The sequence below is a fragment of the Oryctolagus cuniculus genome, chromosome 7, assembly GCF_964237555.1.
Source record: "Oryctolagus cuniculus chromosome 7, mOryCun1.1, whole genome shotgun sequence".
Lineage (NCBI taxonomy): Eukaryota > Metazoa > Chordata > Mammalia > Lagomorpha > Leporidae > Oryctolagus > Oryctolagus cuniculus.
The window spans coordinates 60,594,981-60,606,758 of record NC_091438.1 but is presented as its reverse complement, the minus strand read 5'-3'; the positions used below and the strand labels follow the sequence as shown (position 1 = coordinate 60,606,758).

The window sequence follows — 11,778 nt, the reverse complement described above, 5'->3', positions numbered from 1 at the left end:
TCAATTAAGAAGAAAAATGACTTTGGTGATGAGGTCTATGAATGGTGACCTTGGGGTGATGGAAGTTCATTTATTCAGGGTCTTGTGAGGTGCGGGAAATGTTCTCTTTGTCCAGCTGGGTGGTGATTACTTAGAGCACACAATTGTATGTACACCCATGGTATGTACACTTACCATCCGCACTTCACTGCATGTGAGGTACCCTGCAGTGAGAGTGTGCGTATGTCATACACCATGTGGTGTCTCTGTGTGTGTCTTTATTGTCAGCTACTCCCTTAGATGTCAATGGCAGGACATGGGTTTTTGTCTCTCTCTGTTCATTGGTATTATAGATGTTTGTATAACTCCTAGGAAGTCCCTGAAGCTAGTAGGTGCTCTGTAAATGGTTACTATGCCAATTATAGTCTTACTTTATGGTGACAGTTCAAATAATCTTTTGGTCTTTATTGCTTCTGTTTCTTTGGGAAGATGAGCTTGATGTCTACGAACACTCAGTAGAGTGTGTCTAATCATTCTCATGTTATTGGGCATGTGGATTTTGTTCTAAACAATTTTTAGAGCAGTGCAATTTTTTTTAGAAAAAGATTTATTTATTTGAAATGCAGAGTTACAGAGAGGCAGAGGCAGAGAGAGAGAGTGAGAGAGCGGTTGTCTACCTGCTGGTTCACTCCTCAGATGGCTACAATGGTTGGAGCTGAGCTGATCTGAAGCCAGGAGTTTCTTCTGGGTCTCCAACATGCGTACAGTGGCCAAAAACTGGGGCCATGGTCTACTGCTTCCTACTGCTTTCCTAGGCCATAGAAGAAAGCTGGATCGAAAGTAGAAGTGCCAAGACACGAACTGGCACCCACATGGGATGCCGGCACTGCAGGCGGCAGCTTTATCCGCTACCCCATGGTGCGGGTCCCAATGATTATCTTTAAAATAACAGCTTGCCCAATTTTTGGATATTTTATTTGGATATGTCCTCAAACAGTGCAAGCATTGCAGGGCAAAGTGTTAAGAAAGATTGTGTGCAGGGCCTGTCTGTGGCCTAGTGGGTAAAGCCACCACCTGCCATGCTGGCATCCCATATGAATCCCAGCTGCTCCGCTTCCAATCCAGCTCCCTGTTAATGTGCCTGGGAAAGCCGTGGAAGATGGCCCAAGTGTTTGTGCCCCTGCACGCATGAGGGACACCCAGATGAAGCTCCTGGCTCCTGGCTTTGGCCTGGCCCAGCCCTGGCTATTTTGGCCTTTTAGGGATTGAATAAGCGTTAGGAAGATTCTTCTCTGTCTCTCTCCATGGCTCTCCCCACCCTGTAACTCTGACTTTAAAATTAGTAGATAAATCTTTAAAAAGATTGTTTGCCAATATGTGTATTCATGGCTTTTCCCCACTTTTAATCAGATTTTTTTGCTGCTAACTAGTTCATCTTTTAATGAGTGAGGAGCCCTAGGACGCTATTCCCCCTTAAAGATCCTGTCTCTCAGTGCTACTGCATTGGGATGAACTTGTCACTCTAACTGGACGCCAAACCAGACACAGCCAAACCCAGCTGCCTGGCAGGACATTTCTGGGGGTGGCACCTCGTGCCCTCCCTGGGCCAGAATATTCACTCTTTGCTGAGAGACTCAGTCCTCAGGGACTCACCCTTGTGTTCTCTGTGTCTTGTGCAGGTGCCACCCATTTCAGGGGTTCTGTTCTTCTGGAGTCTGGCTTACGGAGGCCTGGAGGAGCTTCTGGCCCGACTGTCTTGCAGCGATAGGTGCTGAATTAAACCATGGTTTCGGGCCACCAACCCCGCTTTTTCGCCTGAACTGGCAGCTAACTCCCCAGATCACCCAGTGTGTGGGGAGGAGCGGGCCATCTGAGGACGAAGGCGGAGCCATTCCAACAGAGGAAGGAGGGGGAATGTGACCCTGTGTTAAGGCCCTGGCTCATCTGTCACAGGCACTGCCAACCCTGGGTACCCAGCACAGTGGAGTGGGTACGCGGCCAGCTGCGACTCTCCAGCGAACCCTGGGGGCGGCATTGGGTATTGCTCCTTCCTGGGGGTTGGGCCCCAGCTGCTCTATGGGCCTCTGGGCAAGCAAGGAATTAGGGGCCGGGCGGGGCGTATTCGCAGCCAGCCCCGCCTCTCCCGGCCCTCAACACTCCCCCAGCCCAAGGCCTGTCTGCCCAAGGCCATTCCTCAGAGGCCACAGGAGCTGCACCATGCCCATGATGCTGGGTTACTGGGACATCCGCGGGGTGAGCGAGGGGTCCACTCGGCAGGGGGGTGGGGGCGGGGCACTGGGCAGCTGGGGAGGCTTTAGGCCTTGGTTCCTGGAGGAACTTGTGGACACCACTGAGGCTCTCCGGAGCTCCCAGTATGGACACCCTGGTGGGTAGGGGGAATGGAGGGAAGAGGGAGTGGTATGAGGCCTAGCATGGGGGATCACTGGGAGGAGACGAGGCCGCAGGCAGAGTCCACCCAACTCTGTCCCTTGCCCCGGGTCACCTCCTCCAGCTGGTTCTGCCCATCCGCACGCTCCTGGAATACACGGACACCAGCTATGAGGAAAAGAGATACACCATGGGGGACGGTAATGCACCTGCCTGCTCTGACTTCTGCCCAGCCCGTGGCGATTAACACGTAACAACCCCTCGCGGCCACCCAATGGCTCCTGTGTAGCCCCACCAGCTGGAGCTGAGCCTGCCCCTTCTCGGGTCCTCTGGAGGGTGCAGGTGTGGCGTCCCAAGGCAGGGCGCTGGCTGTGATTGGGTTGAGGTCTCCCATAGACGTCCACACATTTTGGAAGCCTGTTGCATGCAGGGTCCAGACCCCTTACCTTCACTCTTTTCCCCCAGAACTGGATATGACACCCAGTGGTTCAGATCCCAGATGCCTGTTTGGGGGAGGGGGTCTTTCCCCTGACTCCTCGGGAGGGTCCTGGAGGTGAGGGCTGCACACTGGGAAGGTTTGTTCTCACTTCATTTACTCCACAGCTCCTGACTATGACAGAAGCCAGTGGCTGAGTGAGAAATTCAAGCTGGGCCTGGACTTTCCCAATGTAGGTGCAGGGGACGGATTTGGGGATGGGATGGGGGAGGTGCAAGGTGTCTGAGCCTCCGTCTCCTTCCCCAGCTTGGAGGTCTGAGGTCAGGGCCTTGTGCTCACCACTGTCACCCTGGTTCTCTACAGTACTTTTCCGTGATGTTCTGTGTCATAGCTCACTCACTCACTGTACAGAGTGTGTACTTAGAGCCTGCCATGGGCCGGGCACAGAGGGTGCCGGGTGTCCCGTCTGCCCCTGCTCGGGGAAAGGGATGCTGGGAGCCCGGGAGCCCAGCTGACTGCCCTGGTCACCACGCAGCTGCCCTACCTAATTGATGGGACTCACAAGCTCACGCAGAGCAACGCCATCCTGCGCTACCTGGCCCGCAAGCACGGCCTGTGTGAGTGGGGCTGGCTGCAGGGCGGGGGCGGGTGGCGTCCGCTGGGCATGGCTGGGCTGGGCTGCTGAGGTCTCTGGTGTGGGTTGCAGGTGGGGAGACGGAAGAGGAGAGGATTCGCGTGGACATTCTGGAGAACCAGGTTATGGACAACCGCATGCAACTCGTCATGGTGACCTACAGTCCTGACTTTGTGAGTGCCCGCTGGGTTGGACGTGGCAGGGATCAGTGAGGAATTGTGCTCTTGTGTTCGCATCGGCGCTGGTCCTGTTTGCCAATGAACTCCCCGCTTCTTCAGAAATTATCTCTCTGTCCAACTTGTTGATTCCATACCTTGTAAATGTGGTGAAATAATACCTTTGAATCAGTTTCCCAAATCTTATGATACAACAAGATGCCCTGGAGGGACTGCAGTTTCTAAACATGTAATTGCCCCAGAATCCAGTTCATATCTAACCTTTGACCCCTGGCCATAGGCAGTCTTCCCAGCTGTTCCTGCCGTGTGCCAGCGCCTGGGTACCAAGTCCAGTACATGAGTTACAGTAGCTCTAGATGGGGCATCATCAGATGGTGCCCTGTTTCTCAGGGCAGTCTCCGTGCCCCCCATAAGGATAAGCGTATTTCCCGTGGGCATCCAGGTCAGCCAGGGACCTTTGTTCCTCTCCCTCCACCGCTCAGTGTTGAAGTCTCCTCTTCTGTATCTGCAGATACCTGTTCCGTTCCCCTGTCGCCCAGGGGAGGGTTCGGCTGCTCTCCCGAGATCTCTCAGTTCTTTGTCTCTTTGCTTTCTCCCCACGTCTGAGTCCAGGGGAAGCAGGTGCTCATGGCACTCCTGGCTCTGACCCTTAGAGGTTCTGTGGACTTCGGTGGTGACAGGATCAGGGACAGTGCTGGGTTCCTCTGTGACTTCCCGTTTCTGTGAGAGGCAGGGTGTGGTACCCAGTAGGTGTCTATTCAGTGCTGATGAACGAAGTGGAAGGGGGGCACTGCCCAGGGCCACTCTGCTGCTCAGCCCTGGCCAGCGGGGCCAGGCAGCACTGGGCGGTGCCTGTCTGCAGGGCTGTGTGTCTGAGGGTGGTGACAGCTGATTCTGCCTCAGGAGAAGCTCAAGCCCGAGTACCTGAAGGGGCTCCCTGAGAAGCTGCAGCTGTACTCGCAGTTCCTGGGGAAGCGGCCCTGGTTCGCAGGGGACAAGGTAGAGTGGGGGTGGGGGGTGGGGCGGAAGGGGGGGGGGGGTCTTCCTCTGGGACTGAGCTCTGTCATCCTGGCTCCTGCAGATCACCTTCGCCGATTTCCTTGTCTACGACGTTCTTGACCAGAACCGGATATTTGTGCCTGGGTGCCTGGACGCGTTCCCAAACCTGAAGGATTTCATGTCCCACTTCGAGGTGACCCCCTGAGCCTCCTCCCCCTGCGCTGTCTTTTCCCTGTTCCCGTCCCTCCATGCTCAGAGTCCTGGAGCTAAAGTGCAGCCCAGCTGGGAACTTAGGACCCAGGCTTCGAATCCGATGTCGGTTGAGTCAGGTGTATTTTCACGAGGTCCTCCTCCCATGTGACATAAAGAAACTGAGTTTGCAGGTGGTGGGCCATTGCTTGGGGTCCCGGCGTCAGGCTGGGCTGTGCTGGTCTCCCTGTGAGCACTGGTGGCTGTGGGCAGCAGTCAGGGATTCTCCAATTTTGTGCTAAGAGGTGCAGCCTCAGGCCCTTGTGCAGCCTGTGTCACCCCTCCCAGGACTCTACGGGAGAGGCAGGACATTCAGCCGTGTGTGCAGCTGGTCAGGAGGGCTGAGACCAGGGAGGATTGAGGGTTCAGGTCAGGGACACTGGCAGCGATCATAATGATGGACAGTGTGCTCCCACCAATCAGGTCCCTGTGGGGAAGCACTGAGGTCCCAGGGCTGTGCAGGTGCCGGGATGGATGTGATGCAGGCGCCCCTGGTGCAGGATCCTGTCCTGATTGTGGGACGATGCAGACTTCCTTCCACTCCCTCCCTCCCTCTTGTTTGATGCAGCGCCCCACTGTTCTGCCTGTGACGTAGCGCAGGGCCTGTTTTTGCACGGATGCACGTGCATGGTGACTCCATGCTGGACCTGAGCATAGAGCTGCAGGCTCCGCAGAGCTGGGGGGTGGGTGGTGGTGCTGAGGAGCAGAGCCCTGACCTCACACACAGGCACGTCCATCTCCCAGGGACGGCTTGTTTGCTCCCAACAAATCCTACTTTATCACACATTTGAAATATGAGGCATTTGGAAAACAGGTTTTTCCAGTCTCCAATCTTTCTTCTGTTCCACTGCCATCAAAAGATGTTGTTTTCAGCTCCATCAGCTCTGGATCAGGTCCAGGCCTGTGGCCTTGGTGATTCTGCAACAGTCGGCTCAACGCTGTGTTCCCAGGAGGAGAGGCAGAGATTAGATCTGTGTTGGACCCTCGGGCCCAAACAGGCCAGGCCCGTTAGGTCCAGAACACCGTGCACCCCACTGAGTTCCTTAGGAAGTCGCTGGGCACGGTTGTCCTGGTGTAGAGGACTTGGCAATGTGTGTCCTGGCCTTGTGTGTGGAGCAGGGCTCAGGACAAGGGTTGAGGCAGTGAGATCGGGCGCAGACGCTGAGTGCAGGAGTGAGGACTTCCTGTGTCCAAGGGGGAGTGGGTGGAGCCTGGCCTGGCCTTGCTCTGCTGCTTCAGCTCCTCCTGTTCCCTAGTTCAGAGCTTGCAGAGTCACTGGGTGAGAGCCGGGCTGCCTTGCAAGCTGCCCTGGCGTGCGCTCAGCCCCTTTGTCCCATCGGATGTCCCTCCTTGTGTGCAATCCCAGGGATGCCGGCAGCCTCATTGTGAAAAGAAGAATGTTTGTGCAGACGGGGTGACAGCCTTTGTGGGGTGGGGAGGTAGGGCAGAGTGGGAGTGAGACAGAGCCAGGCTGCGTCCTGCCCGTCTCCCTGCCCAGTCCCTTAACCCCGAGAAAGCCTCTGACTCGCTGTGATGCTCGGGTTCCCTTCGGGTGGAAGGTGGCCAGGAACGGACCCTGCGGGGAGTGGGGTGGGCTCTGAGTCTGCACCGCGCTGTCAGCGTCTCCTACCCATAGTTCTCATGAAGGCGGGACGTGAGTCGTAAGTAAGGCAGCGTGGACCCAGCAGGGCTGTGGTCCTATGAGACTCCCTGCAGCCAGTGAGGCCCTGGGCAGAGGCGCTGTCGGGGACCTGCCGTGATGCGCTGGGGCTGCCTGAAGCCCAGTGGGGCCGCAGACCCTGACTCCTTGTGCTTTCTGTTTCCAACTCCAGGGCCTGCCGAAGATCTCTGCCTACATGAAGTCCAGCCGCTTCATCCGAGTCCCTCTGTTTTTAAAGACGGCCACATGGATGGGAATATAGGGTCCTGGAAGGAGGTGGGCGTGCACTGGGAGCTCAGGTCTCCCAGGCCCTCCTCTAGCTTTTCACCCCTTTCTTCTTCCAACTCTCCCCTCCGCCCCCTCATCAACCTGCTGCCTGCCTGTGTCCTGAGCCAGCCCCCACTATGCAGGCTCTGGCCAGGCTCAGCCCCCACCCTTCTCAGCCATGGCCTCTCTAAGGCTGCTCTTTCCCCACTAAGCCGACCCCACGGTCCTCATCTCTCTTTGTGGGCCCTGTCTGAGCTCCCCGAGCGCAGAAAGATGGCTGTGCCTGGGTTGCTGGCCCTATTCCCAGCGGGGTCTCCCCAGTGCTGTCGAGTACCCAGGAGGGCCTGACCTCAGCTGGGACCCTTCTTACCACCTGTGATGTGCTGGACTGGGCCCTGACTTCGCAGACCTTGTGGGATTTTCTTTGTTCTGCTGCCACAGCATGGCTGGGTGGGGCAGGATTAGTGTGGGGGGAGTGGGTGCTCATGCAGGGCTATGAGGGACCTTGTGCATTTCTGGGCCCTATCTATGTCGCTCTGCTCCTCTCCCTGGGTTTCTCCTCTGCCCGGGTTCCTCGTTCCTTCACCCTGGAGGGAGGGCACCAAGGGCCACGTGCAGCCGTGCCGTGGTTCTGAGAGCCGCTGGGCTGATGGGGACGGGGCTGAGCAGGCTTGGGCAGACCCCTCTGTCACCTCCTCCCAGAAGCTTTCCCTGATACAGATGTTCTCGTCTACAGTTTCAGGATGTTTCTCAATAAAACATCCCACTGTATAATCATTGTTGTCTGTGTGTATTTGAAACCCCAGCTGAGTCATGGACCCATGGAGGAGGCATCCCTCTGTGTCTTACCTGAGTCCTGTGTCCTGGTGCCTGGCATACAGGAGGTGTACCCCAAGTTTAGAAATATGGACTAATTACCTCACAGAAGCCTTTGCCAGGTGTGCCTGCCTGTCACTCATCGTGGGGTTTGGCGCCCTGGGAGGAGTTTCCTGAGCCAGAGGAGGTGTAGAGTAGCACCCACAAGGTTGTCCTGTTGGAATCTGTCAGTACAATCACTGCCTGAAGCTGCACTTTGAAGTCAAATAAAAATCCACAGTAGAACTATTGGTAGCGTCAGTAAAAAATAAATGATTAATTTAAAAAGATACAGTCTGTAAGGTCAGAGTTCAGACAAACCAAATGTTTCTGAAACCTGTAGTGCAAAAGTAGTTAAGCCAAAGTTTTCTTACACTTTAAGTCAGAAGAGAGAAAAGTCCTGGAAGTTTCAGGTGACATGTTGTAAATCAGGTGGTAGACGTCCATCTGGAACAGGAGGCAGCGAGCATCTTCCCTAAGCGGCCGGTATTCAGGCTTTGCAGGGCACACAGTCTGTGCTGAGTTCCCCACCCCACGTTTGTGAAGAATCAACCGTGGATAATACGTGCAGGAATGAGCCAGGGCTGTGACCAGCACGACTAGATTACACAAGCACGTGGTGCAGAAACAATGAGACCAAGCAGCTCAGTTCTTAATGGGTGAGGGCCTCGAGCCGACATTTCCCAGAGGAGATGTACAATAGGCACCCGGAAGTTTCCCAACAGCACTGAGCAGAGAAGGGCAAGGCGCCGCTGCACTGGGCTGCCCCTCACACGCATTATGATGGCTGTGGCCAAAAGCCGTACAGAGCAAGTACAGTGGGCTTGAGGAAATTGGAACCCTTATGCTCTGTGGTGTGAATGTAAAATGGCCCAGCTATTGTGCAAATCTGCATTGTGGTTCCTCACCAAACAGAACAAAACAAAACAAAACAAAACAAAAAAACAAAACAGAATTACATATTATGGAAGAATTCCATTTCTGGGCAAGTAAGGAAAAAAAGAGCAAGTTCTTGAAGGTCTGTTTGTCCACCCAGGACCACAACAGCCCCACTCACGACAGGGATGCACCCACCTCAGTGTCCCCCAGCAGAGGAGTGGGTGAGGACAGGATGTGCCCACCTGCAGGCTCTATTGCTGAGCCCAAACCAAAGGGAATTCTGAGCACGAGGCAACCTGGGTGACCCTTGCAGGCATGAGGCTGAGTGACACCCGTCAGTCCCGCAAGACAACAGCTTTCTGATTCCAGCGCCAGGACGCAGTGTAGGGGCCAAAGTCACAGAGACAGAAAATGGAAGGTGGTTGCAGGGGTCAGGGCAGGGGTGGGGGGATTGGTGTCATGTTCCCATCTGCGGTTTTGCAGGAGGAGAGCAGTAATGGAGGTGGGTGGTCGTCACGGCTGCAACACATTGTGGATGTTCCCGGTATCTGAGCTGTGAAAATGGGCGGGTGGCACATGGTACGTGTAATCAGCAGCATAACAAATACTACCTTTAAGACACAACAAAACAACAGGTTGCTGTGTCAGAGTTCTTCACAATGTTCTTGGAAATGAAGTAATCTGTTTACTCTGTGGCAAAAGAAAGTTTGAATTCTGTGTGTAGCATTTTCATAATATGCATTTTTGTCCCTCATATGCATGGGTTTCTAAATTCTTTTGATTCAAACCGATATAAACTTGTCTTTTGGCCGTTGCCACGGCTCACTTGGCTAATCCTCCGCCTGTGGCGCTGGCATCCAGGGTTGTAGTTCCGGTCAGGGCTCCTGATTCTGTCTCGGTGCTGCTCTGCAGTCCAGCTCTCTGCTGTGGTCCGGGAATGCAGTGGAGGATGGCCCTAGCTCTTTGGCCCTGCACCGGCATGGGAGACTGGGAGGAAGCACCTGGTTCCTGGCTTCGGATCTGTGCAGCACACGGCCGTAGCAGCCATTTGGGGGTTGAACCAATGGAAGGAAGACCTTTCTCTCTGTCTCTCTCTTTCACTGTCTAACTCTGTCTGTCAAAAAAACCAAACAAACAAACAAACAAAAAACTTGTCTTTTAATTCCATTTTCCATAGACCTTTTTTAAGTCTCCTTAAGTTCCTGATCTCAAAGCTCTAATTTAAAGGGTGCATCTATTTTTAGATAAAACATTTTATTAAATTTAATATTTTAAAATGACTATTAAAGGAAAATAATAAAAAATAATGCCTTTCTTAAAATAGAAGGAAGGCCGGCGCCGTGGTCACTAGGCTAATCCTCCACCTTGCAGTGCCGGCACACCGGGTTCTAGTCCCGGTCGGGGCACCGGATTCTGTCCCGGTTGCCCCTCTTCCAGGCCAGCTCTCTGCTGTGGCCCGGGAGTGCAGTGGAGGATGGCCCGAGTCCTTGGGCCCTGCACCCCATGGGAGACCAGGAGAAGTACCTGGCTCCTGCCATTGGATCAGCGCGGTGCGCCGGCCGTAGCGCGCCGGCCGTGGCGGCCATTGGAGGGTGAACCAATGGCAAAGGAAGACCTTTCTCTCTGTCTCTCTCTCTCACTGTCCACTCTGCCTATAAATAAATAAATAAATAAATAAATAAATAAAATAGCAGGAAGTTGAAAATGGTATCAACTACAAGTGAAAGCAGTGTTCTTACCCAGGGCCAAAATTATAAAGGTGGAAACACACATTGACAGTCTTGCATGGAAGTAGTCTGTGGACTTCACATTAGGCAACCAAAAAGGTGATTGATGTGGCTGGGACCTGGGTGAGGGGCTGCCGGGAGTTGATTGGCATCCTTTGGGTGAGCTCACACACCCTGCAGTGGGCCTCTTGTCTTCTAGACCAGGAGCCACTGATGTCTCTGTCCCATGGCTATGTTAGTGTCTCCCACTCTGGTCTGTACCCGCCTGTTGTTGACTACGACTTTCGTACAAGCACAACCTATATGCCGTAGGGGCGGTGGCTGTCCCTGGGACGCTGAGGCTGTCTCTGTTGTGAGGGCGCAGGCGAGGAGACAGAAGAGATGGCTACTGTACCAGTCTTTGGGCATCTCTCATCAGCTGGCCAGCGTCTCCTGCAGCTGGGTCGTCTGCTGTCGCCCCGTGCAGTTAGGTCCAGAGCCAGGACTCCGGGACTTTTCCTAACCCACGTCTCATCTCTCCAGTTTCTCGTGTGAACTCCTTAGAGATATTTACTGCAAGTGGGAATCTGTGCTGCCCCCCATGGCCTCTTCACCCCAAACCACATCAAATGAGAACTCCGAGGCACTCCCCTCCCTGTGCTGGACATTCAGTTCCTACAAAGTCTCGTGTTCAATGTTCTGATCACCCCTCACCTCTGATCTTTGCCAAGCATCATCCCACCCAGCTGGTTCATGACATCCGTCTCCTGCACACAGACTGAACCTATGAAAAAGGGAGGTCAAAAGGGGAGGGAGTGCTGGAAGGGCCCACTGGAGTTGAGACTGCTCTCTGTCCCCAGTGCTGTCTCATTGACTCCTGCATCGGTTTGCTTGTACTCCTGAGAGGCAGCTCAGGTCAGCTCAGTGTGTCTTTTTGTTCCCCGCCCTGCCTGTCGGCCTCACACGCTCCTTGTCTTTCTGGAAACTACTCACATCGATATAATTCATTCTTCCATCATCCCACTGGGCAGAACTTTTGGCTTTGGGGTTCTTGTTCTTTCCTTCCTTGATTCTGCTCAGTGTCTGGCACTAGGATCTGCTCCCAGCACTGCTGCATCTGAACCACGGGTCGTCGGCCCTGCGTAGTGGCAGGTGCAGAGACACAGTCGTCATTTCTTTGCCTTTCCCTTGCCTCTCACAGAGGGGATCTAGAAGCCAGGAGGAGCTAACCCAATGCTGATGCAGTCATTTGAGGCCTGGACACTCACCCAGGGCCGGTCTCGTGGAAGATGGCTGCTCAGCCGGGGCCGGCTGGGGCACGCACGGCACTGCAAGGGCTGCCTCTCTGTGTCTGGGGGAGGCGGCGGCTGTTTTCTCCCACAAGAGAAGCTGAAGGCCCAGTACTCAGAGGGATTCCCTGAGAAGGAGCAGCTCTTCTGACAGTGTCTGTGGAAGCAGCCGTGGCCTGCAGGGGACCAGGTGCAACGGAAGGAAGTGGGTGTCGTCATTCTTCTCAGGGCGTGGAGATCCGTGCCCACCCAACTTGGCCT

The 11,778-nt window shown here is 54.6% G+C and overlaps 1 protein-coding gene across 1 annotated transcript; it reads left to right on the top strand.

The window, feature by feature from the left end:
- The first annotated feature begins 1,518 nt into the window (after window positions 1–1,518).
- LOC138843049 (glutathione S-transferase Mu 1-like) lies at window positions 1,519–7,562 on the top strand. Its single transcript, XM_002715794.5, has 8 exons — window positions 1,519–2,232; window positions 2,492–2,567; window positions 2,971–3,035; window positions 3,339–3,420; window positions 3,510–3,610; window positions 4,517–4,612; window positions 4,695–4,805; window positions 6,694–7,562. Exons 1-8 carry the CDS (start codon window positions 2,056–2,058, stop codon window positions 6,781–6,783), a joined length of 798 nt encoding a protein of 265 aa, XP_002715840.4. The 5' UTR covers window positions 1,519–2,055; the 3' UTR covers window positions 6,784–7,562.
- Window positions 7,563–11,778: the final 4,216 nt, after the last annotated feature.

Excerpts from the sequence above, each read along its gene's own strand:
- LOC138843049 (XM_002715794.5), top strand. The coding sequence starts at position 2,056 with ATGGGCCTCTGGGCAAGCAAGGAATTAGGGGCCGGGCGGGGCGTATTC. Across the intron at positions 3,611-4,516 it reads TGACCTACAGTCCTGACTTT|GAGAAGCTCAAGCCCGAGTA; the intron begins GTGAGTGCCCGC and ends ATTCTGCCTCAG. Across the intron at positions 4,806-6,693 it reads ATTTCATGTCCCACTTCGAG|GGCCTGCCGAAGATCTCTGC; the intron begins GTGACCCCCTGA and ends TTCCAACTCCAG.